This window comes from Elgaria multicarinata, chromosome 5 (genome assembly GCF_023053635.1).
Source record: "Elgaria multicarinata webbii isolate HBS135686 ecotype San Diego chromosome 5, rElgMul1.1.pri, whole genome shotgun sequence".
NCBI classification, from domain to species: Eukaryota; Metazoa; Chordata; class Lepidosauria; order Squamata; family Anguidae; genus Elgaria; species Elgaria multicarinata.
Window position 1 is genome coordinate 131,141,339 of NC_086175.1, and position 26,774 is coordinate 131,168,112.

At 43.8% G+C, this 26,774-nt stretch overlaps 1 protein-coding gene across 1 annotated transcript in view; it reads left to right on the plus strand.

Annotated features, from left to right (window-relative positions):
* Window positions 1-107: 107 nt before the first annotated feature.
* The window catches only part of RSF1 (remodeling and spacing factor 1), a 66,462-nt gene continuing 39,795 nt past the window's right edge, over window positions 108-26,774 (plus strand). Inside the window, exons 1-5 of the mRNA XM_063127224.1 lie at window positions 108-312; window positions 17,931-18,022; window positions 20,182-20,274; window positions 22,467-22,672; window positions 24,146-24,297. Coding sequence (XP_062983294.1) covers window positions 108-312; window positions 17,931-18,022; window positions 20,182-20,274; window positions 22,467-22,672; window positions 24,146-24,297 — 748 coding nt within the window. The remainder of the gene's footprint in view (window positions 313-17,930; window positions 18,023-20,181; window positions 20,275-22,466; window positions 22,673-24,145; window positions 24,298-26,774) is intronic.

The following is a 26,774-nucleotide window of genomic DNA, read 5'->3' on the forward strand; positions in this document are numbered from 1 at the left end:
GCCCTCGCCACAGCGCCCCCTGTCCTCCTTCCATGTACCTGTCCTCCTCACCTCCCCCCCCCCTCAGCTTCCCTTCTCCTTCTCCATCCATCCTCTCAGGTTCCAAGATGGCGGCTGCGGCAGCGGCTCCCCCATCCCCTCCTCCCCCTGCCGTCCCGCCGTCGGAGGGCCCGTCCTGCCCCGGTTCATGGCCCAACTTCGCCGTCGTCTGCTCCTTCCTGGAGAGATACGGCGCCCTCCTCGACCTGCCCGAGCTGCCCTTCCCGGAGCTGGAGCGAGTCTTGCAGCCGCCGCAGGAGCCCAGCGACCAGGGTAAGCGCGGCGGCCGGCTGCGAAACGGGCCTCCTTCTTCCCTCATAGCATCCGTTTGCTCGGAAGGCGGCAATTCGAATCAAGGGGGGCGACTTTAAACGTCCTAGGAAGTCCTTTCCTTCTCCGCCCCCCCCTCACACACAACAGGGCCCTCCCCCCGTCCATCCCTGAAGCAGAGAAGCGTCTCTCTCCCATCCTTTACTTCCCTTTGGGGCTACTTTGTGGGGAGGGGGTCGACCCCCGTTCTTTGGAGGAAGAGGGTCTCTACGGGGTTGTGTATTCCTCCTCAACCCCCCTTCTTAATGGCAGGCTCCTCCCACTTATAACGGGGGCCCCCTTCCCCAAATGTGGGGGGACCCTTCATTGGGGAGGGCGAACAGAAAGAAGAGGGGGTGGGGCATGTAACACCCCCCTCCCCCGGCGACCCTCCAGTTTGCATTGGGGCTTCTCCTCATGCCTGCTTCCCTCCCCTCCCCAAAGGTGGGCGGGTAGGCGCCTGATTTGTTGTTAATTTGTAAAGCGCCATCAGCGTGTGCAGCGCTCTGCTCTGGGTAACGTGAGCAAAAGGCGGGTCCCTGCCCCGAGGATCTTACAGCTAAATCCAGATTGATAGAGAGAAGTTGGCGGTACTAAGGGAGCCGTGCGTGTGGAATTCGATTTTGTTACAATTGGGCAAGAGGATGAATGGCTAATTACCCTTGGGAGCGTTGAAAGATCTTATTGGGGACAGCGCAAATTCCATTCTGACCTCTATTTCTTTCTGCAATGTGTAAAGGGAAGAGGTCATCAACACAGGCAGGGATGCATCTTTCCCTCTTAAGAAGCAGAGAAGCGTTTTTTTTTTTTTTAAAAAAAAATACTAGATTGGGGGCTGCTCCCCACTTCCCATCCCCAATATTCGGTTGCAGAAGTTCTTCCTCATCATTCTCTCTTGGGGGGGGGTTCCTTTGTGAGCTCCGTTGTCCTGGGCAGCCAGCCCCCACCGCCAACCCTTTCTCACATGTGCAATCTATATACACCCTGGCTACCCCTTCTTCTTTGATTCTCTGTATTGATCCTTGGGTGTTGCTGTCTTTCCTCTCCTCCTTGTGGGGTGTGTGCTTTTCATTGTTTATACTTCTGTGTCCCACCGAAAAGGTGGAAAGACTTTGAATCTTTATTCCCCTCCTCATTCCATTTCTGGAATACATTTACATCTACTTGCATCTGCAGTATTTGCAGATGTTCTAGTAAAAAAAGAAACGGTGTGCCTTTTTACTTGCTTCATATATTTCTTGGTTCACATCTCTTCACTATAAAGAGGAATGGGGGAGCAGAAGAGAAATGGGGGCTGAAGAGTATTTGGTGAGATGTAATAGCTTACATACATTAGCCTTCCCTGGCCTGGTGACCTCCAAATGTTTTGGACTTCAACTCCCATTAGCCCCATCCAGCATAGCCAATGGTCTGGAATGTTTGGGATTGAAATCCACAATATTTGGAGTGCACCAGGTTGGGGAAGGCTGCCTAACACGTGTTTCTTTAAAGCTGCATGGGGTAGAAGCAGATTGCTGTCCATTAGCAGACTACTGTCCAATTTCTTGTAGACTACCTAGTACCGTCTGGATGCTGGGTTTCTTGCAAGTCAGCAGTCCCCCGACTTTTTGACACCAAACATTTTTTCCCCAGACCAGGGAGGGGTTGAGGGGATGGTTTTGGGAAGCCCCCCTTCCCCCCACTCCAGCATCCTGGCTTCGCTTTGTCTGGGTGGGCGCCCAGCCGAAGCGAAGCCAGGATGCTGGGGCAGGTGGCTTCAGAATGGCGCGCCTGGAAGTCGCTCTCTCAGAGTGGCTTCCAGCCGGGCGCGCCATTCCGAAGCCACCCCATCCCAGCGTCCTGGCTTTGCTTCAGCTGGGCAGGTGAGATGGCCCAGGTAGACTGGGGTGGGGGGAGGGTTGGTGAAAGCAGCTCACCTGCGCGGCCCAGTTCCTAACAGGCCATGGACCGGTACTGGTCCGTGGCCCGGGGGTTGGGGACCCCTGGTCTAGATCGATCCTGGTCTGATCCATCAAGGCATTTCTTATGTTCTTAAGCAAAATAGCATAGCCAGGAGTCCTCAGCGCAGATTAGTTATGCCTTAATAGTTAAGAGATCCTGAAGAAGCTTATATAGTAAACTGGAATAAATTTTAAACACAGTTGTGGCCCTTGAAGATTTGAATAGAATTTAGAAGTAGACCATGTAAAACTGAAGTTAGCCTAGCACTGCCTGAAAGCTTTATCTCCCTAGCTCATATGCCTTCTCTAAAATCCTGCAGCTGCATGGATGTTTGAGAGTGTTCAGTTCTTCCTCTTTACTCCTTATTTCCTAATGTGATTCATTTTGAGGTAGCTGGTGGGGGTGGGGAGAGAAAGGTATCTGTTGCTTTCATATTATTTGTGTGTGTGTGTGTGTGTGTGTGTGTGTGTGTGTGTGAGCATGCTTGTGTTCACTGCCGACTTACAGAGATGGCAGCATTTCAGGCACATGATCATCCAGCCCCATATAAACTTCCTATTTGTGGAGAATCTCAGCTCTCTGCTGCCTGTAGCATACAAAACAGCTCAGAACCTGCTGTTACACCTTCGTTTGCCTTGTTCTCAGGACCAGCCAGACTTGGGAAGGTAGTTGAGGCGAGTTGGGGCAAGGAAAGAAGACACATTGTTGTTTTAGAAGTAAAATAAAAATATTTCAAGGAAATACTGCCTTGAAACGCTCTCCTGAAGCTTCTCAGCACCATTTGTTCAAATGGATTCCTGCTTTTTTAAATGCCTTGGTTATTGTTTTTATTGAAGGCTAGTGCGTTCCTTGCCCCGCCCCCCCATGCCCTCAGGTCACAAAATGTAACTGCCCACAAACTGGTAACGCTCCCTCCAAATTATGGGGCCTCTTATGGGATAGGCTATTGCTTTTAGCAGCTGAGATTTTGCTGGCATGTTCCGTGAGGTTGAAAATTATCAGTGGATAGTTTCTTTGTTGATAGTGCTTTTAAAATGGGTAATCAAAATAATTCAAATCTTAAATCAGCTCTTTATCTGCTTTAATAAGTTGCCTGGCACACAACTGTAATTTCCAGTAATGTTGTAAATAGCTTTTCATTGCTTCTAGTTTCTTCATTACAAGTACGTCCTTTGGAAGATATCAGGGGAATGCATATATTTGATTAGATATGCTTTTGATACACATTTGTTTAAATGCTACACAAAAGGTTTTAACTGTTGCGGTATGTAACCACCTATCCTTTAGATAGTAGATGAAATTTTGTATCTGACCATTTTATTTGAACAAGTAATTTTTTTTGTTAACTGAGCTGAGTCTTTATTATTAATATGAACCTTTCTTTTGTGAAGTACCCAGTTGTCATCTTCGTTTTTGCCCCCATTTGCGTTTTGTTATGGAGGCAAAAGCGTTGTGGTTATTCCATATTGCTTTAAGACATCTTTTGTCAGGTGGCAGCAACAAATGCCTTTACTATCCAGCTGTCCATGGAATCCTGGGAACTGTAGTTCCATGAGGGAAATCAGGCATATCTAGATCTGTTATTACCCTCACCAAACTACAGTTTCCAAGAATCTTTGGGGGAATTCATAATATTTCAATAAAATTGTAATATAGGATGCAGCCCTATGCACTTATGAAAGTCCTTTTGAGGTTGGTGGGACTTATTTCCAAGAAAATATGCATAGGACTGGTCTGTAAGTGTTTTTGCAGTCATGTTGTCACAATATAAAGTCAAATAATAAAATTTTGGTATATTAGCACGTTTCTTAAAATGGATTTTTACTACTGGGAGTACAAGTGATACCTGTATGCTGTCATTTGAGTATGTGCTAAAGCCCGAAATGGAGCATCTTTCAAAAAGCACTGCTGGTTTTTGCTCTTTTGTCCATCATTCATTGCAAGTTTAGAGTGGTGGAAGGGACGAGTTTCGAAGAACGGTGAGATCTCACTAAGATCTCACCTTAGCCATGAGCTTGTGAAGTAGACTTGTCCATTCAAAGCTTCTTGAATTGGATGGGCTAAAAGCAATGATGTGAAGGCCTGGGAAAAAAGAATGGTGGGAAATTAAACTAACGTTTTTTCCAATAACCAAAAAGTCAGTGGGGAAAATGTCCCCTTCCTCCAACACCCATTCCCCCCGCCCCCCAGGCTTTCACAGATTTAGCTAAAAACTCTTGATGGAACTTAGTATGCCAGTTTGCTATATGTTTGTGGCAATTGATGGATAATTCTGTAATGAAAAGCTAGTTTTTGTTGTGCCATCCAAGTATGTGGTGCTTTGTAAGGAATAAGAGTACAGTTCTGTGCCATGTAGGGTTTACCATCTAGATAATGCCACAAAGGAGACTACATAGGAAGGAAAGGTGCATGAACTTTAAAAATATTGCCGATTATTGTTATGAGTGGCTGCTGTACTTACCGTGTATGACTTTGAGCTTTGCCTAGATATATCATAGACTGCACGTCTTGCATTTGGTGGCCTCTTTATTATATAGGAAAAATGCCTAAGCTCTTAACCAAAAGTAGAAGTGGCACAGTTTCCCTAAGCAATTGGTTCCATTGCTTGTGATTTCTGAAGAGTGGGAAATCTAGATTTTTGTAGTAATCGATTTTGAGCATTTAGAACTGGCTAATCCAGATGTCCGGAGCTGAAATCACTGTAAGGCAGGGGTGAGGAACCTGTGGCCTTCCAGAAGTTGTTGGGCTCCAACTCTTACGAGCTCCAGCCAGCATGTCCAATGGTTAGGGATGATGGATATTGTAGTTCTTTTTTTTTCCTTTTCTGTTTTTACTAACTACCTCCAAGGAACTCAGGGTGACATGTCATTCTTTGCAAATTTAACTTCACAATAACCTTGTGACGTAGTTTGAAAGAGAGTGACTGACCCAACATCACACCATCCAGTGGGCTTCATGGCTGAGTGGGCATTGAATTCAGGCCTACCAGCTCCTGGTCTGACATGCAAACCACTTCACCATGCTGGTTTTATCATTTTGAGCTTGAGCAGATCTTAAGCCAGCCTTTACCCAATCAGATGGGTCAGACCTGGTGCCCTCCAGATGTGTTAAACTAAAACTCCTATCCAATGGGAGTTAAAGTCCAACACATCGGGACGGGACCAAGTAAACTTGCTTTAAATGTTCAGTTTCTAATATTTGTTTTAGGGCGCAATCCTATGCATGTTTAGGCAGGAAAAAACCCACACAACTCCCAGAATTCCCCAGCCGCTTGTAGGCCTTTTCTCTCTCTAAATATGCATAAGATTGCACCCTTAATGGTATTCTCTTTAATCGTTTTGAGGAATCACTTCTGGCAGTTGAGCCAAAATCTCCCTCATCCCAAGGTTTTGCTTGAATACTGTTACCTGTGTGTTTCACTATTAAAACAGGATTGGTTCTCTAGCTTTAGGTTACTTGTTCTTGATTGAAGGACCACATGGTTTCATAAACTACCATGTTATTGTGATAGAGCCAATGCGGTGTAGTGGTTAGAGTGTTGGACTGGGTAGACCCAGGTTCTAGTTCCCCCTTGACCATGAAGCTCACTGGTTGACTTTGGGCCAGTCACTGACTCTCTGCCTAACCTACCTCACAGGGTTGTTATTGTGAGGATAAAATGCAAAGGAGAACCATGTAACCTTCCTTGGGTTCCTTGCAAGAGGGGGGAAAGGATATAAATGTAATAAATTCTAAAAATATGATTTAAGATAAAATTTATTTCTAAACCAATTGTGAAAAGAAAAAAGCCACTTATCTCTGAATTACATATTTTACAATGTGACAATTTAATACCTCTTTTTTTATTAAGTGATCTAGTTTGCAAAGCATGGTAATAAAGCTAAAATATTGAACATTTTCATTAGGAGTTCTATGGAAAACACATTAATGAGTTTAATATAAGTGACAGTGTAATTCTGTCAGTTTGCTTTAACTGATAAATTAATTCTAAAGATTGAAACTATGAATTAAAGCCCTATAACCCCATATCCCTTGCTGAATAGGGAATGTGTGCTGTGATGATTATGATGATCATATACTAGGGATGTATATATGCTTACTTCTCCATTCCCCAAAAGATAACCAGGCCTGTAAGAGCTGACCATCTCTTAGGTGTCGTGTCCACATGATATAGACAGAAGAACTACCCTTGAACCTCTGGGTGTAGCATCTCTTTTCCATGCAGCATCCTTTGATTTCCTTCCATTTAGAAGGAAGTCATGAAGGAACTCTCACAGAACGTAGTCAACTTTTGTAATCTATGTTAGAGGGCACCTGTCTTTATCCTCTCTCACACCCCGGCTGTGATCTTCTCAGGCCTTGCTTAGAGTTCCAGATCCATGCAAAGCGAGGACTGTTGCTGTGAGGATCAGGGCCTTTACATCAATTGCCTCAAGGGTGAACTATGACCCCCCCCCAAAAAAAATTTGTGTTGGCCTTCCTGAAGGAGTGCAAAACACATTACTTCTGTTGGGCCTGCTGTTTGTTCTTACTGGTATTTTTCTATTTTTATTGGCTGTTGAGCGTGCTTTATTTGTTACTGTATGGAGCCTTAAGTGCTGTAAAGGCAGCTAATAAATAATGATGATGATAATTGTGCACTGTTAGGAATAGATTGTTCTGGAAATTTTCATGGTGACCATGTTGTAGACTGCAAACTAGAATTTTGAGGTGCCAGACCAATACTTTTTGTTGTCTGAAGTGTAGTTCAAATGGTGACACTATCATCCCTCCGTTGCTAAGGCCAACCCTTTAAAAAGTGTTGTTGCACCCCTGAGATACCAATTCCAGCCTTTATCTATTCTCTCCCCTCCGATGCCCCATGGTGTAACCTGAAGCAGGTCACTTCACCCTGCTGCACAGCAGGGCTAGTTCTGCGTTGATTAGACATTTTAGTGTAGTGCAGCCACAGTTAGGAAGGCCATGTTAATTGTATGGAACCTAAACCTTAGATGTCCAGCTTTACCCACCAGGCTTTCATTCCCTACCCACCCCCAAGCCTCTGCTTTGCTTTTTCCAATGCTTTAAAAGCACCTTGTGCTGAAGGGAGAAAAGGAAGAAAGAAAAGAGCAATATTTAGCCTGTGGGTTATTCAGTGGACACTCAAACCTGGTTCGCATGTAATGAAAAGCCGCCGTGGGTGAATTTCCCTGGAAGGCTTCTCTTTGTGGTGGCGGCCATCTTGAATATTCGGGGTGTGACAGGGGCACGCCATAGCTTCTCGTTCTATGTGAATGGGTTCTTGGGGTGATTGACAAGCCACCCAGAACCTCTGGGTTGTTTTAAGGTTGCAGGTGACTTGTCAGCTATCCCCACAACCTGCCCTTGCCAGGCAGTTTCAAAACACCTATGAGGAGGTTCAAAAGCATTTTTCGATATGGCATGGGGGTAGCTTTCTAAAGAAAATATGTCCAAAATTAAGAGCCTAAAAAGTGCCCTGCTGGATCAAGCCGAGGTTCCATCCAGCCTAGCACTCTGTTCACACAGTGGCCAACCAGCTGTCGGCCAGGAACCAACAAAGCCCATGTTCCCCAGCAACTGGTGCATATAGGCTTACTGCCTCAGATACTGGAGGTAGCACATAGCCATCAGAGCTAGTAGCCATTGATAGCCCTCTCCTCCAGGAATTTAGCCAACCTATTTTTAAAACCATCTTGTGATAGTGAATTCTATAGTATAACCATGCGCTGTGTGAGGAAGTATGGCCCAAAGCAGCACTATGGACCCCGGTCTTAGTGTACAGTTCTGTTGGGCATTGGTGGTACATCATGTACAACACCCATTTGCAATCCCCTCTGTAGTTCTGGCAGGTGTCCTCCAGAAAGTCGAAGGCTTGGCTTACAAGGGTGGTTTGAGCATTCATGGTTTCTGACCATCAGAATAGCAAAAAGGTAGGAATATTAAACCTAGGAAGGTTGTAGGAGCAAAACGCCTGGTTTGCTATCATGCTGAATAAATTACAGTGGTCAGATATTAAACGTTAACAGGGTAACCACCCAGTGATGCAAACAGATAGTGTGCTTCTGTCGAAAGTTCCATTAGGGGAGTAACTTAGAAAATACAGAGTTTCACATTGACAAATGTATAATTAAAACAATTTAGTCTCAAATTTTTATTTTGCATGAAGATAACTAATCAACATTATCATTGCCCCATTAACGTTAATCATAAAACAAATCTCTGTAGAACCTAACGAAGACATCACTTCTGCCTTATTTATTTTTTAAAAACTCTCTAGTTTGTGTTCAAGAGTTTATTACGAACCTGTTTCCTTTGCTTGAAATACTTTATAATGTGGCTCAAACATACTTGTGAACGAAATCTGAGCGCAGAGCTACCAAAAGATAAGAGGGGGGCTCCTCTCCAGCATCTGATGCATATAGACCAGGGGTGGGCAACTACAACCTCCATCAGCCCATGGTGAGGAATAGTGGGAGCTGGAGCTCAAAACATCTGGAGGGCCACAAGCTGCCCACTTGTACTGTAGACATTGCCACATGCTGCCACGTGTGGACGATAGAAAGCATGTGGCTTCTGTTTGTTAGTTTATTTATTTATTTACTTCATTTTAGTTCTATACCAGCTAATTGCCCAAGCTGTCTAGGTGGTTCACAACAATTCACACACAAAAATACAACATTATAAACATTACAATGCAGCTTTATAATAAAATGCTTTCTATTTTTTTTAAAAAAAACCAAAAACTAAATTTAAAACAATTAAATAGCTAAGAACAATTTTAAGTACTCTATTTCAATAACAGACCTGTTAAAGACAGCTGACATCAATACTATATCATATGCCATTAAATGCAATTAAATTCCGGGGACTAGACTAGAGGGAAGTCTTAACCTGATGCTGAAAAGATAACAGTGTTGGCAGCAGGCAGGCCTCAGTGGGGAGCTTATTCCATAGTCGGGAATTAGTATTAGTATTGTTAGTGTATACGGTGCACTATAGGTTTCATAAGCAAAAAGTAGACCTCTGCCCAGCTTTATATTCCAAAAATTGTTCCTGGTTCTGTAGTGTGAGTGACGGAGATCAGTCGTTTTAAATTTCCATTTTCTCCTTTGGAGATAAAACTGCAAATTGGGAACTAGAAATTGCTTATGTAGTGTGTGTACTTTCTCTCAGCAAGTCTTCCACTTACAGCATGGGGGCAGCACTGCATTTAAAGATTGGCATGCAAGTGCAGGAAATGAATCTCTGCTTGAAGTATCATATTCCCGCCCCCCCCCTCCAGAAGAATACATCCAATCACTTCCTCGATTGTATTTGTCAATAGCTTCAGAGTCAGCATAAATGTTAATTAAGCACCAACTCCCCTGTGAATGAAAATGTTAGTAGAGTGTTAGCTTGCACAACTGATTAATTTTACACAAGGCGACGCAAAAGATCTGCTTGCTTGTTTGCCAGACCCTCTGGTGAATGAATGGGCTTAAAGCCTTTCAGAGGCGAATTGTATAGAACAGAGAGGATTCCCCCCCCCCCCCCGTGTATCAGCCATGCAAGCCCTTCTTCTTAGAACTCCTGTGCTCAGATCAATGTCTACCAGTGTAACTGGTTCTGTTATTTTTCATTATTAGAAGAGCAATAAAGGAGCAGAATACTTTGCTGGAGTTTGGAGGAACAATTTTAGACTTGAGCTTTTGGAGTGGTGTCAAAACTCCAAAACCCCCACTTTGGAGTGGTGTAAGAAATGCAAGGGAAAGCAGCTGAACCTGTAGAAGTTATATAATGTGTACAGCCTTTGACTTCACTTCCGCATCCTCTTTTCCTGTTTTCCACATGGGCATGTGTGTGTACTGTATCAGCCGTTAATTTTGTTAGCAGTTTCACCATTGTATGTTTGAAGTCATCCATTCTCTTGAGCTTTGTTCACGACTAGCTATACATATTTCCAGTTGGGTGTTTCTCAGAATAGATTCCATATGGCTGTTTGGATATTGAGTCCTCTACTAAAAATACCACGATAGAGAGATTTATAACATTATGTGTGGTGTGTATAGAATTACTGGAACTCTTGGTCATTCATTGAAGCAGATCAGAAGGAGATTCAAAAGGAAGTACTTCTTCACAAAATGCATAATTAGTTTCTGGAATGTGGTTCAACAAACTGTGGTAATGGATTCTAGTTTGGATGATTTAAAAGAGGATTAGCTATTTTCTCCATGAATTTATGTGTGTCAGTGGCTACTAGTCATGATGGCTCTATAGAACCTCCATGTGCAGAAGCAGTTGCTGCAGAGCAACAATTTGGATAATTTAGGGTGCAAGCAATCCTATACAAGCTTAGATTAAAAATATATATCCTACAACTTCCAGCCTTCCTCAGCCAACTGTGCTGTTTTACCTGTAAGATGTATGGCTTTTCTAGGATATGGGACTTCTTTCTGTCTTAAACATGCATAGGATTGTGCCCTTAGTATATAGCTGTGTTAGAACTTTGTGCTGCTGTAGTAAAAGTATCCTTTAGTGATGAAACTACCCAATAGTTATGGAAATGTAGGGAATAGTCCAGCTAGGGGGCTGCAACAAGGGGATCCCCACCCCCTGGATATTTTTTTTCCAGTTTTTCCAATGGAAAAATTAGACTATTTGGGGAACACTGAAGAAACTCCCATGAGATATTTTGTCTTTTGGATTGAGTAAAACATTCGTTAAAGCAATGCTCTTTTACTTCCTCAAAATGTATACTATGAAGATTTTTATGTAAGTTAGGTTACAGCATTTGAGAATAATTCCTGTGTATGCTGTGGACGTACATAACACTCAGGCGTTTTCAGTGTTGTTATAAAGTTCAGTTCAATATCCAAATATGCTGCAGTAATAGTAAAACAGTAAGATACATTTTGGTTTGATAAGAATGTGAGAATATTATATATTCATTTCCTCCGCCACCCAATTTACCATGGGGTGGTTTTTTTTTGGTGGGGGGGAAGCAAAGGTAGCCATGATGATCACAAGAAAATTTCCAAAATCCATCTTGCTATAATACTTTTCCTAAGCCTACCAAAAGATCACCAAAAAAATGCAGCAAGCTTTCGAGATCCGCAGATCTGTTCATCAGGTAAGATGTTATAAAATGCAGGGGTTTGGGAAGGGCGGAATGGGGATGGAGGGAAAGAAAACTAGATGGTAAAGTCACACTGACCTGATTCACATGACATGATGCATCATTGTGATTGTGAGTTATTTAACTTACTCAAAGCTGCTGGGCCTGCAAGCACCAGTTTGCATATCCACCCGCAGCTCAGGGCTTGTCATGTTTTGTGAACCCGGTGAGTGTGGGTTATTGTGAGGGTTAAACAAACATTGCGTAACCCATGGTCTGTTCTAGGGTTATGAGAGGTTTGTTTAACTCTCACATAATCCACTTTTGCTAGGTTCAGACAACATGACAATGCAAAATGGAGGTCACATGTACCACATCCTTGCTATGGCTTAAATAACCTATGGTGGGTGGTCACGTTGTGCAGACTGGCCCATTGTTCTATATGTTCAGCCTAATTCCAAGGTGTAGTGTGTGGGGAGGAGTCTTGAAAGTTTGCACAATTATTTTGTGATCTTTTAGTACCCAAAGGTCAGCAACATGGATATTGGAAATTTCCTTATGGCCAACATGGCTACCTTTGATTCTTTTGTGAGACTTGTAGAATACTGTATTTAGCCATTCCAGTGCAGGACTCTTCAATGATGGAGGTGGCTTTGTACTACCAAAACCTTGGGGCTTTATTCTCTTTATCCCCTCCAGCTGCTAGGTAATGCTACCCAATTTGCGTCACTTCACTGCTTTGTTAATATAAATACTGCCTAATTTGTCTTTGACTGGATTTGGGCAGCACGATTACCCACAATGGATTAAATAAACCGCAATGGTGTATTTAACCCATCATGGGTTATGACATCTGTTGAGAAATTTTAAATCCATGATAGCTTATTTGCCCAAACTAACCCAACGGTCTGCAGAGTGGGTTATTTAACCCATCATGGCTTATTGTGTTGTCTGTCAGGCAGCGTTAGTTAATTTGCTGGCCTATAGAGTCACGTGACAAGAGCTGTTCAGATCAGTGCTGCTGCTCTATTCTTTGCGAGCGTTCCTGTGTAATAGAAAGCATGCTACTGCAACATTGGAAACAGCTGAAAGCAGCCACTGTAGTAGCATCAATGGGTAAAATGTGCAACTGTGCTTTAGTGAATTAGCAACTGCAGCATTGAGAACAGCTGAAACTGGCTACTGTGGTAGCCTCAATAATAATAATAATAATAATAATAATAATAATAATAATAATAATAATAATAATAAAAAATTTATTTATTTCTTACCCGCCTCTCCACTCGGATCGAGGCGGAGAACAACAGTAGATGAAATGCACAACTGCGTTTTACTGAATGAGTGAAAGAGCACTACTGCGCTACTGGGAACAGCTACTGTGTGCTTGGGCAGGAGGCTTAAACAGGCTTAAATACCACAAGGGAAGTTGGGATACCAGCACTTGGACAGGATGACTGCAGGGGTTGGGAGATAAGTCAAATCATACATAGTAGCTTAATCAGCTATGCGTAGTAGCTCATTAGCCCATTCACGTGTAGGGGCATCGTGGACTATTTAAAAAATAAGCCACTGTGCATAGTTTATTAAGCCATCATGGACTAAAGTAATGTCCGAACCCACCCTTCATGATCCATCAGTCAAAGGAGCCCAGGTGCTTCAACCAGAATGGAAAACAATTCTGAGAATACCTGGACTTTGTTCCCCAATATGGAGGGTGCAACATCCCACCCCCTCCTTCCCAGTGTAACTGGGGGTAGAAGGACCCTCCTGTAACCATCACATGACCAGCTGACTTGCAGACTCCTCCTCCTACACTACACCTTTGACCTAGTCTCAACTTGGACAACGAGACTTCATCATTTAGGCACCTCCCCCCCCCCCCTTTTATAACGTCACGCCTGATGAAGAGATCTGGGAATCTCTAAAGCTTGTACATTTTTGTGATCTTTTGGTTGGCCTAATAAAAATATTAACAGCAACATGGATTTGGGGCATGACACCGCTTCCTGGGGGGTGGATTATTTATAAATTTTGAATCCATGAGAAATCAATCTCATGGTCTCAACATTTCGGGATTTTTTTTTAGGTATTTCACTCATTTTTAAATGTCTCTCATGTAAAAAAGAAAAGAAAGGCCCCCTTCATTTACAAATCCAGCACAGCTACAAATGAGCTGGGCTAGAAGCTTTCTCAATGATGCGTAATGAGGCCTATTTTTACAACGGGATCCCTCACTGCAGCCTGAAGTGGAACTGTCCATTCTACCACCTCATTCTTTTGTCTGTATAGAGAAGGCCCAGTTCACCAGCCTAATAAGGGTAGTATCCAGCTGGGGCTTTGCTGGCCCCAGTCTGCATGCTCGACCGTGATAAAGCACTTCCGGGGGCAAGCCTCCAAACAAGTGAAAACACTCATTTTCAAAAGGGGCAGTCCACAAAATGATGTGATGGTCACTAGCGTAGATGGTTTTAAAAGGCGGTTGGACAAATTAATAGAGGATAAGACTGTCATCGGCTACTAATCATGATGGCTATAGGCTCTGTCCAGGTTTCATAGAATCATAGAATAGCAGAGTTGGAAGGAGCCTACAAGGCCATCCAGTCCCACCCCCTGCTCAATGCAGGAATCCACCCTAATGCATCCCTGACAGATGGTTGTCCAGCTGCCTCTTGAAGGCCTCTAGTGTGGGAGAGCCCACCGCCTCCCTAGGTCACTGATTCCATTGTCGTACTGCTCTAACAGTCAGGAAGTTTTTCCTGATGTCCAGCTGGAATCTGGCTTCCTTTAACTTGAGCCCGTTATTCTGTGTCCTGCACTCTGGGAGGATCGAGAAGAAATTCAGAAGCAGTTGCTGGGGAACTGCAGCAGGAGAAGGGTATTGCCCTTGTGTGCTGCTTGTAGGCTTCCCACAGGCATCTGAGTAGATACTGTGGATTACAGCCTGATGGACTAGGTAGCCTATGGTCTCCTCCAGTAGAGCTCCTCTTCTGTCCTTCTATTGGGTGTAAACATGTAAGCATTGTTCAGAACCCTGCTTTATAACAATGTTTACTGGATGCCCTCCATCTCCTGTCTAAAAACAGGGGTGTTCTTTTGGGAGCTTCTGCTCAGTGAATATCAGCCGTGAGTAGCTCTGCTCTCCTTTCCCCTGGATTAACTAGTCAGGCTGGGAAGAGGAGCAGCCTGTATCCCCCTTAATGGATTCAGACAGTCAGTTCTAGCTCCTGATGTGCACTGACAATTATTACTGCGGTGCTTCAGGAAACTAATTTGTTGGAAGCGTGTAAGTGGTCGTTGAACAAGCAAGATTTTTACAACTCAGTAGGCAGGACCCTGTCAGTACTGAACGGTCCATTACTGCTGCTTCCTGAGTCTTGGGTATGTTTTTCTTCTTTCAGTGGCATTTGTTCTGTTATGTGGCAGTTTTCTATTATTGGTTCATGTTCCATTTGTTCATGGTAATTCCCTAAATTGTTGTTTGCCACGCTGCTTGCCCAGTCAAATATCTACTTCTGTCAGTGTTGTCCTCCACACTGGAGCATTCTGATTCGTATGTTTTGACCGCTGGTTGGCTAGCTCGCTGTACTCATTTGCTATTTCCTATTAGCGCACTAATAACCATATCTTTACAACCTTTGGAGGCTGGACTTGGGTGTTGGTACCGTACTCTGCATTTCATATTTCTGCAGGCAGCTTGGAGATTCACTGTGACCCCCATTTGATATAGTGACAGGAAATTGGTTGAACTCCTTCATTGCTGCAGGTTGGGATAATTGATGTGTCTGAGAAGCAGTACTTCCACGGGCACCAGGCAAACATGACAGTCCTTATAGGTAAATTAAGCCATGGTGGGCTGTCGTGTCGTGCGAACCAAATCATGGGCTGGCCGGCCTAGGTCAAGGGTAGGCAGAAAGTATATCTCCAAATGTTTTGGACTTCAACTCCCAGCATTCCTGACCACTGGACATGCTGGCAAGAGCTTCTGGGAGTTGAAGTCCAAAACAGCTGGAGATCTAAGTTCTGGTCTCCCGTGGCATTGGGCATAGCAGCTTCTAAGAGCCTCAGTTTCCCATTTGAAAAATGGGAATAACAATCTTTTCCATCATTTACTGTGAACTAGAAAAAATAAGATATTGAAATACCTTGCACATTTAAAGTGCATGTGGCTTAAATAATATTTACAATTATATTGTGGTCATTGTGATTCATATTTTGACTTTTATGTCTTGATGTGTGGAATGAAAATTAGCCTGAACTGCTTTTTTGTGGGCAAGCTATTCAGTTCTTCATACTTGTTCTAGAAGAATAAACATGGATACGTATAATGTTTATGTGTGTTTTGGAGAAAACTTGTAATAGGGGAAGTAGCTGTAAATGATGACTTTGATGCTGTTACTATTCCCCCACCCGCTCTCATCCCTTGTTGCTTTTCTTCTGTGAGGTTTGTGCCAGGCACTTGTTCTCTTCCGCATAGTCTGTCTGTCTTCCAATTCATTCCAGGCTTTCTCTTGTTTAGCCCCCCCCCCCCCCAAGCAGAGTGAACCTAGTTCTTCTGCTCTCTCCTGCCCTAAAACGTAGATTTCAATTCCTCACTCTTTTTTTAAATCCTCTGCAGCCAGCTTTTGACTCATGTCCCCAAATTATTCTCCTTCCTCTCCCCCCCTCCCCAATTCTGTGGCTGACTGTTCCCTACATTCCCACCCTCTGTGACAAGCAAATACAAGACCGACTAAACCACTAGCTGACTGAAACACCAGCAAAGAATGTATTTTGACTAGCATTCCAGACTGCTTTGTAGTTGTCTCTCCAAGCAAAGGGTTTTGATTGCTGAAGCATTAATTTCATGAAGCAATGTGTGTGAGCCTGTGCATTTGCCAGCTGGGGGTGCAGTTGTTCCATAGTATAAAGAGAATGTTAAAGCCAAGCATTCCGGTTTGTTTTTTTAAAAGGAGTTGAGCGGTAAAGATGGACATAGCAGCATTGCTAGATTGAACATTCTGAAAACGTTTATGCCACTATTTTTCTTTAAGTGAAAAAGATGAGGAAAATGTGCTTTTGTTAGGACTTAGAAGTATTCAGATTCCTAAGATACAACATCAGTTCTTTTCTTATTTAATAAATAGCGCCTGTGTGAGGATGGATAGGAAATAAGAATTCATTGGTGGTTTATTCCATTTCTGGCTTCCAGAGCTTCAGGCACCTGTGATTTTTTCAAGGCTGTGCCTGGCTCTCCATCTCAGAATGTTTTCCAGTCTGGCCCTTTTAATTGAAGAGCCCTGGTTTAGGATTTCAGTGTTGGTGTTGCTCAGTTCTGCTACCTAGTGCCACTGTGTTTAACTCCTGTTTCGTATGATCAGGGGTCTGGAAACAAAGCCCTATGAAGAGAGACTGAAACAACTGGGCCTGTTTAGCTTGGAGAAGAGAAGACTGAGGGGAGACATGATAGCACTCTTCAAATACTTCAAAGGTTGTCACACAGAGGAGGGCCAGGATCTCTTCTCGATCCTCCCAGAGTGCAGGACACGGAATAACGGGCTCAAGTTAAAGGAAGCCAGATTCCAGCTGGACATCAGGAAAAACGTCCTGACTGTTCGAGCAGTACGACAATGGAATCAGTTACCTAGGGAGGTTGTGGGCTCTCCCACACTAGAGGCCTTCAAGAGGCAGCTGGACAGCCATCTGTCAGGGATGCTTTAGGGTGGATTCCTGCATTGAGCAGGAGGTTGGACTCGATGGCCTTGTAGGTCCCTTCCAACTCTGCTATTCTATGATTCTATGATAAGTGGATCATTGAAGACAGGGGAATCAGTGTCCTTCCTATCTTGGGCACAGAATTTACAAGTGTTATATCTTCTTGAAAACCTGTTGTTGCTGTAGGCAAGGGATTGTGAGGAAATTTCTTGTTGGTTTGTTTTCAGTGTGCCAACCAGAGCTAGGATTTTCGTAGCTAATCCCCTGGCTAGTGACACACTGGTGGAAAAGTTAGAAGTTGTTATATTTCGTCCCAAATCCTGTGAAAATATTGTTACTTTCTCAAACACTGTCAGGTCTATGTTGCGGGATGGCTAGTTATAAAAATGCCTGAGAGCAACCCTTAGCAAAACATTTTGCGGTGATCTTTCTGTAGAACAGAGAAAAGTGATCATCTAAAGGTCCTTGATTGAGAATTGCCATTAAGTCTGATGAAGGAACAGGTTGCTTGCTAACATTTGCAAATGCATTTGGACTCTCAGTGACCCTAAAAGCAGAATTAGGAAGATTCGCCCCGGATGATACCTATGATGAACAAAACATTTTTGCAGGGTCACAAGGAAGGTTTTAACTAGGGAAAAACTTTTTGAACTATGTTGTTCTGTGCAACATCAGGCTTCAGACATGGCCAAGATTTTGAAATGCTCCTGAAACTACTGTTTACTGTGTGTGCCCATACGTCCAGCTTTGGGTTCTCCTTGGATTTGTTAACACCATAAAGTTCACCTTGTGTTGAATTTATATTTAGCTCTCAATTTCAGAATTATTTATTTTTAAATCCCTCCCTTGTTTCTAGTTCCAAGAGAACTGGTAGAACTTCATCTGAAACTGATGAGAAAGATTGGGAAGTCTGTCACAGCAGACCGATGGGAAAAATACTTGATCAAGGTATGCTGTTTTTACATTGCATGGTTTGAAATTCTATTATTGGATGAAGTAGGTTGGCTAGGAAATCTCTGATATTATGGCCAGAAATAGGAGAGTTCTGTACCAGTTTTAATTGTACAGGCTGAGTTGACATCTGACCTGAAGAGCGGTGCCTCTAACATGACCTGAAGAGCAGTGCCTCCAAATGCACAGTTACAAGATGGGGGATACTTGGCTCAGCAATACTACAGACGAGAAGGATCTTGGAATTGTTGTAGATCGCAAGCTGAATATGAGCCAACAGTGCAATATGGCTGCAAGAAAGGCAAATGCTATTTTGGGCTGCATTAATAGAAGTATAGCTTCCAAATCACGTGAGGTACTGGTTCCTCTCTATTCGGCCCTGGTTAGGCCTCATCTGGAGTATTGCGTCCAGTTCTGGGCTCCACAATTCAAGAAGGACGCAGACAAGCTGGAGCGTGTTCAGAGGAGGGCAACCAGGATGATCAGGGGTCTGGAAACAAAGCCCTATGAAGAGAGACTGAAAGAACTGGGCATGTTTAGCCTGGAGAAGAGAAGGCTGAGGGGAGACATGATAGCACTCTTCAAATACTTAAAAGGTTGTCACACAGAGGAGGGCCAGGATCTCTTCTCGATCCTCCCAGAGTGCAGGAGACAGAATAACGGGCTCAAGTTAAAGGAAGCCAGATTCCAGCTGGACATCAGGAAAAACTTCCTGACTGTTAGAGCAGTACGACAATGGAATCAGTTACCTAGGGAGGTTGTGGGCTCTCCCACACTAGAGGCCTTCAAGAGGCAGCTGGACAACCCTCTGTCAGGGATGCTTTAGGGTGGATTCCTGCATTGAGCAGGGGGTTGGACTCGATGGCCTTGTAGGCCCCTTCCAACTCTGCTATTCTATGATCTGCCCATATGAATTGGCTGCTACTTCCTCTCATAGTACTGTACAACCTAGTACTGTTGCCTCAGCCTAAACCTATGTTTAGTTCTCAAAGCTTTCCTGCCAGGAAAGCAGTCTCATGGAATTTTTTATCCCAGCATTCATTCAAGGAGCTCAGAGTCAAGTGTGTGCCCTTGGGCTTGCACATTCTCATTCATATATATATATATATATATATATATATATATATATATATATAATATTTGAATTTGAGATCATCATGTCATTCATTCCACAGTTTGTTTTTTAAAATCCCATCAGTTTCCAAAGTGGTTTGCCATTCAGCATGTGAAACTACTGACTGAGAAACACAAGCCAAGCAGACTTAGGAACGAGTTGTGCAGTTCTTTGAAACAGGGATTCACAGTTTTTGCGCTTTCTGCTAAACCTACCCTTGCTCCTCCCCCAGGAGGAAATGGGTCCGGTCTTGTCTTTGAAACCACGTTAAGCCCAGTGTAACTCTGGGGGTGGGTTTCTCCCTCCCAACGTATACATAGATGTGAATTTCCAGTGGTAGGCTCAGGTTTTGAGGTTCTCAGAGTGCTTTTGAAGCCCAGTGTGACTGCAAGGGGTTACTCCTCCCTCACCCCATGATCAGAAGTTGAGAAGTGGGGACTTGCCCCTGAAGGAGGAGGGATGCTCACTAGTGAGTGAATTTGTGAACCTTTGCTTTGGATCCTGGCCTGATTCTTTAACTTTAAATGAAATGAAAATTGCAAAAATACTCAGTGAGAGATGGAGCAGTAAGGCGCTGCACCTAAAGGTACACAAGTATGTACCTTTTAAAATTAGTGACTGCAGGGGGTGGGGTGTTTGAAAATGACTGACAACAAAAGGGAGAAGTGTATTGTCTGAGTTTAGACATTGTGTGTTGACAACAACAGTATGATGCAGGTGTGTTTTTTAAACTCTCACATTTCTAGGGAGCAGAAAATGAATGCCCCTTTTATGTCATTAATTCCATTGATCATTCTGAAAGGCTTACGTCTGTGAATTATTCCATATCTGGCCTCAGGAGCAGTGTATTTATGTCCCACACTCCCTAGCTCACCCTGGCTCTTCATCTGTCTAATTGTGAATATACCAGCAATTCACCTGTTTCTGTTTTGACCCCAGCTCAGTTCCTTCTCCATTCCCATAGGTACTGAAACTTAGAATAGAGTATGTTTGCGATGATGAGGGATCCCTCAATATTTAATTAAGACGTTTTGCCTTACAGATGTGTCAAGAATTCAATAGCACCTGGGCATGGGAAATGGAGAAAAAAGGATACCTTGAAATGAGCATTGAATGCAAGTTGGGAATACTGAAGGTATGGCTCTTCTGCTCCACTTATTTAGTATTTTTCTGGGATTCTTGCCATTTGGGCTCAAGTTGGGAGATCCTCAGAACTATGGTTTGGAGCATCATGAATGTGCTGAGGGCACATGCGCTCACCCCCTTCCCCTCTCAGTTGTCAGTGACGGGGTTCACACGATCAATTCAGCTCTCTGGGGCTTATTTGTTTAACCCTCAAACAACCCCTGCCATCTGGGTTTGGAATACACGACCAACCATGCAAACCCCTGTTGGGGGTTGAATATTCAAAATGGCCTCCGGCATGCACTGCTCCTCACCATGGCTTAAATAAGCCATGGGAGTCTGCTGTGATTGTGCAATCCAGCCCAGTGTCTTGCTCCGTTTCCCTGTTACTCTAACCGTAGTTAGCTGTGACATCCAAATTGAGCAAACTATAGTTACTGCTAACCCCAAACCATTGAAGGTTATGCCAATCATAATTTGGAGGTTTGTCCAAATTGAACCTTGATGCACTAACCGCAAGTATGTATCATGCAAATGTTAAGGAGGATTCTGAAAATATTGTCATTGAAAGTGAAAAACTTTGGTTTATATCTTGCAGTTCCCATATATGCACTGTAAACAGAACAGTATTTTTTAATGTTCTTCCTGTGCAAGGTGTTTATAAATACATAGGGTGGATTTTATTTTTATTTTTTTAACTATGGGATATTCCTCAAACCCTCACCCCTCTCCTTTGCATTTACGTTTATCTTTTCAACTCAAGAGAAGAAACAACTTTACAGAAAGACAATAATGTTTTAATTGTTTGCTAATACTCTGAAAAGCTTGTGAATAATGTTTTGTATGTGTGCTTGAGAGTATCCAAAGCACGTCATATCCATTATGTCAGCACTCTTTGCAGCTACTGTTAGGGAAGTCCACAGTTCAAGAGGGTCCTTCACTGAAAAAGCTGCTTGACTATGCTACTCCAGTCCAAGAGAAAATGCAGTTATAGACTCTAGGCAGCCTGAATATGAGCCAACAGTGCGATATGGCTGCAAGAAAGGCAAATGCTATTTTGGGCTGCATTAATAGAAGTATAGCTTCCAAATCACGTGAGGTACTGGTTCCTCTCTATTCGGCCCTGGTTAGGCCTCATCTAGAGTATTGTGTCCAGTTCTCGGCTCCACAATTCAAGAAGGACGCAGACAAGCTGGAGCGTGTTCAGAAGAGGGCAACGAGGATGATCAGAGGTCTAGAAACAAAGCCCTATGAAGAGAGACTGAAAGAACTGGGCATGTTTAGCCTGGAGAAGAGAAGATTGAGGGGAGACATGATAGCACTCTTCAAATACTTAAAAGGTTGTCACACAGAGGAGGGCCAGGATCTCTTCTCGATCCTCCCAGAGTGCAGGACACGGAATAACGGGCTCAAGTTAAAGGAAGCCAGATTCCGGCTGGACATCAGGAAAAACTTCCTGACTGTTAGAGCAGTGCGACGGTGGAATCAGCTACCTAGGGAGGTTGTGGGCTCTCCCATACTAGAGGCATTCAAGAGGCAGCTGGACAACCATCTGTCAGGGATGCTTTAGGGTGGATTCCTGCATTGAGCAGGGGGTTGGACTCGATGGCCTTGTAGGCCCCTTCCAACTCTGCTATTCTATGATTCTATGATTCTATGATTCTTAAAAAGAGATAAGGAAAACCGAAACACTGGAAACGGCTTGCTTTGATGACTGCCTGAGAATATCTTGTAGACTGAGATATGGCAGAAGTGGCTTCAGGACCCCTCTTCTTCACCCCCAGTCAAGAACGTGTGCTGCTTTTCAAATAAGACTGAACGCAACTAAGAGTATGTACCAACTTGTGTTGTTTGAAGGGATATATGAAGCTACCTTATGATGAGTCGGACATTGGTCTGTCTAGCCCAGTACTGGCAGCAGCTCCGCAAAGTCTCAGACACAAGCTATTCTCAGCCTTCCTTGTTTCCAGAGATCCTTTTAACTGGAGATGCCAGAGATTGAACTGGGGCCTGTCTGCATGCAAAGCAGGTGTTCCACCATTGAGCTACGTTCCATCTCCATCAATTTCCTATGTGAAGATCTTCAATTACGAAGTAGTTCCTTGCTGACACATGAAGCGGAGGGTGCATTGGTGAAGACTGTTTATTTGGCGTTTCCTACAGTTTTTGATTGACTTCTTCCTCCCTCTATTTTTTTTATAGTACCTTTGTGAGTGCCAGTTTGATGACAATCTAAAATTTAAGAACATCATTAATGAGGAAGATGCAGATGCTATGCGCCTTCAGCCAATTGGCAGAGACAAAGATGGCCTGACATACTGGTACCAGCTGGACCAAGAGCATAATGTTAGGATATATGTGGAAGAGCAGGATGATCAGGATGGGACCTCATGGAAGTGCATTGTCAGGTATTCTTCTAAAAAATAATAATTCTGTAGTTCTCCAGACTGTTGTTACCAAGGTCTTTCCAGAGAGAACTCCAGTGAATTCCTAGGCTGTATTATTTCTTCTCGCCTTTTGACCTTGTTTGCTCGTAATGTTAACTGTGAGTACAGGTTCAGTATGGATTGTCATTTAATTTTGGGGTTGTTTTTGAATCGTGGGTTCTTGTTATGTGTGAACCCTGCTCTGTGGTTTAACTATGGGTTGTTAACCACAAACAACCCAGCGTTCAGAACCCAACAACTAACCTTGTGTTTTGGATTGTTTTTGGTTAACCCATAGTGGAAGATTCACACATAATGGCAACCCACAATTCAGTGACAACCGGTGATTCAACAACAATCCATAGTCAACCCACACTCAACCTATACTCTGTGAATATGCGAACCAGGCCGTTGTATGATAGGATAGAGTTATGAAATGCTTCAGATGTGCGTGTTTGTTACTGTTTAGTGCTGCAGTATTTAATTTTTTTAAAAAAATCTGAACCAAGCAAAAATGCTTACCAAGTGGTGGAAATGTGTCTGGAAATGTGGCCATAAGGATGGACTGTAGTTGAATGAGTGGTGGGTGAATTTTGTATGCCCAGGTAATGTTGGCTTAATTTCGTATGCCCAGGTAATGTTGGCTCTGCTAAGCATGCCAGATAGGTCTGAGAAAGGGATGGGGATTGGTGTAATGGTTGCTGATGTTACCAAGGTGCTGATGGGTCACTAAAGCAGTGGTAGCCCCCTATGAAGTTCCTAGGGAGAAGAGGCAATTGGAGAGACTCCTATCCAGATGAAAGGTTGCTGGTTTCCCTGATATAGTGGCTGGGTTCAGATGTCACACTAACCTACTGTAGGTCACATTTGGGAGCAACCCACGAGGGATTAGCGTGTTGTGTATGTGTGTTTTTCCTGCCCATGGTAGGTACATCATCCACCCTCTGCAGGGTGGGTATGGGACCCCGAAGTTGCTTACCACGTCATCTGTAAGGCTCCCCAAGGATAAATTCCTGTGATCACCATCAAGACAGCCTCCTAGAGTGGCTGGAAGTGTCAGTGACACTTTAGTCTATGCTGCCAATTTCTATGGCCGCGATCACCTAGCAACATAGGTGTGGCCGGCATGCCTCCCCCCCCCCCCCCCGGCCGCTGGCATATGCAGCCGGAACGGCGGGAGGAAGATGACAGAACCGTGAGCAGGGGAGGGCCAAGGGAACCTTGCTGTCTGGCATGGTTCCACGATCATGTGGGGTGCCCGCAAGTGTGGTTCTGCTGCCCAACCTCTCCCTGTGATCATGTGAACAGGAACAGTATATGATTTTTATGTTCCTCTTCACTTTCCTACAGATGCTAGCAAAGAAGAATGTAGGCAGACAGATTTGAACAGGGATAGGATATTATATAGGATTGCTACTTTATGAGGTTTGGTGCGTTTCTTGTTTTTCAATCCAGAAGCCGAAACGAGCTGGCTGAAACTCTTGAACTCCTGAAAGCACAAATCGATCCTGCACTATTGAAAAAACAGCAACAGGATAACTCCTCACAAGAAAGTCCTAGTACTGAAGACGAAGAGGCCAAAAAGAGGGAAGAAACGGCAGCCCAAGGTTTTGCTACTGTTCTCATCTTGCAGTGGGCATTTTGCATTATCATTCTCTGTGTTGCCTGTTCAGGGAAATTTGCACACCAGCACTGTGGGCCAGGTTTTATATTAAATGCCCGTAGAAAAGTTAAACCAAACCAAGTAACCATAGCTTCTCAATTTTAATGGTTTCGTTACCTTGACCTTAGCTCTACTTGAAATAAATCCAGACAGAAACTAGTTTATAAACATGATTGCTGTGTTTGCTTCTGAAGCTAGACAGAGAGATCAAAATCTGTTCAGATAGTGGTCCCTCACTAATGACTCCTGAGCAAACTTAGCCGTCATGAATAACAGGAGAGGTCCTCTTTTGGATCAATAACTGGTTTAAGGTCAGAAAGCAGAGAGTAGGAAGAAATGGTAAATTCTCCCAATGGAAGGACCTGAATGGGGAGAATTTTTTCTCCCTTTTCTCATACTAGAACCTAGGGTCATCCCATGCAGCTGAACAGTAGGAGATTCAGGACAGATAAAAAGGAAGTCCTTCTTCACACAGCACTTAGTTAAACTATGGAATTTGGATAAATTCCTGGAGGCGGAGGCTATCAGTGGCTGCTAGCCCTGATGGTTGTGTGCTGTATGCTACTCCAGTATCAGAGGCAATATGCCTATTTACACCAGTTGCTGGGAAATATGGAGGGGCTGCACTTGTACTCATGTCTAGCTTTTGGGTTTCCAGTGGCAGCTGGGGAACATGGGCCGAAGGGTGCTGTTGTGCCGTATCCTGCTTTGTTGTTCCCTGGTTGAATTCCCTGGCTCTCCCACACTAGAGGCATTCAAGAAACAGCTGGACAACCATCTGTCAGGGATGCTTTAGGGTGGATTCCTGCATTGAGCAGGGGGTTGGACTAGATGGCCTTGTAGACCCCTTCCAACTCTGCTATTCTATGATTCTATGACAGCTGGTTGGCCACTGTGGGAACAGAACGCTAGACTAGATGGACGCATGGTCTGATCCAGCAGGGCTCTTCTTATGTGTACACATTTGTACAGGACAATAAGGCAGGATTCTCTGTCTTATTGCAAACGAGAAGGGTGCTGGTGCATGCAGCCCATTCGCTCCTGCGTTGCCGTTCTGTGCTTTAAAACTGCTTCTACGTTCCTGTTATGTTAGAGCAAAAAAATGGGGGGTGGGTGGGGGACTGTTTGCCAACTCTGCTGAAAAAAAGAAAAGAAAACATCTCTAAGCTTGTGTAATTTCACATTTTAAACTCAATTAAATCATTGCAGCATAACTACAGGAATAAGTTGGAGTTTGTTTCTGCTACCTTGATACTAAACACATTTATTTGGGAATTAGCATTATTATTATTATTATTTTGTAGAAAAGGCTAATACATATTTTTTTGTGTGAAAAAATAATAATACAATAGGTGTGTCCATCTGCCTCCTGACTTTGAAATATTTTATGAAATAAGGAAAGGTGCTGTGGTGAGCAGTGTCAGCCCTAGTGAGCTCCAGCATCTCCATGCTGGCCCAGGTGTTGCAGCCAGGCCTGTTTGCTGTTGCCCCCATCACCTGCTGCTCTCTCGATGGTCATTGCCTGTGGGGCCCTGGACTTCAGGCCTGAGGTCCAGCCCTAGCTGCATCACTGAACGCTCTCCCTAGCTATTATTATTATTATTATTATTATTATTATTATTATTAATAATAATTTATTTATATAGCACCATCAATGTACATGGTGCTGTACAGATTACACAGTAAATAGCAAGACCCTGCCGCATAGGCTTCCAATCTAATAAAGTTGTAGTAAACAATAAGGAGGGAAAGAGAATGCAAACAGGCACAGGGAAGTGTAAGCAGGCACTGGGTAGGGTGAAGCTAAACAGTATAGAGTCAGAACAAACTCAATATTTAAAAGCTATAGGGAAAAGAAAAGTTTTTAGCTGAGTTTTAAAAGCTGTGATTGAGTTTGTAGTTCTCAAGTGTTCTGGAAGAGCGTTCCAGGCGTAAGGGGCAGCAGAAGAAAAAGGACGAAGCCGAGTAAGGGAAGTAGAGGTCCTTGGGCAGGCGAGAAGCATGGCATCAGAGGAGCGGAGAGCACGAGCGGGGCAATAGTGTGAGATGAGAGAGGAGAGATAGGCAGGAGCTAGGCCGTGAAAAGCTTTGAAGGTCAGCAGGAGAAGTTTATATTGGATTCTGGAGTGAATTGGAAGCCAATGAAGAGATTTCAGAAGTGGAGTGACATGGTCAGAGCGGCGGGCCAAGAAGATGATCTTAGCGGCAGAGAGGTGAACAGAGACCAGCGAACTGATGTGAGACGAAGGAAGGCCAGAGAGAAGCTAGGCCTGCCTGCCACCTGCTCTGCATTTGTTTTGGCACCAGGCTTTCAGGGAGCCTGCTGGGGCTTTTATCAACCCTCTGCTTTTGGCTTTTTAAAATTTCCAAACTGGCTTTTGATGTAGTATGCTGCCCAGAGAGCGCTGTTAATGGAGTGGC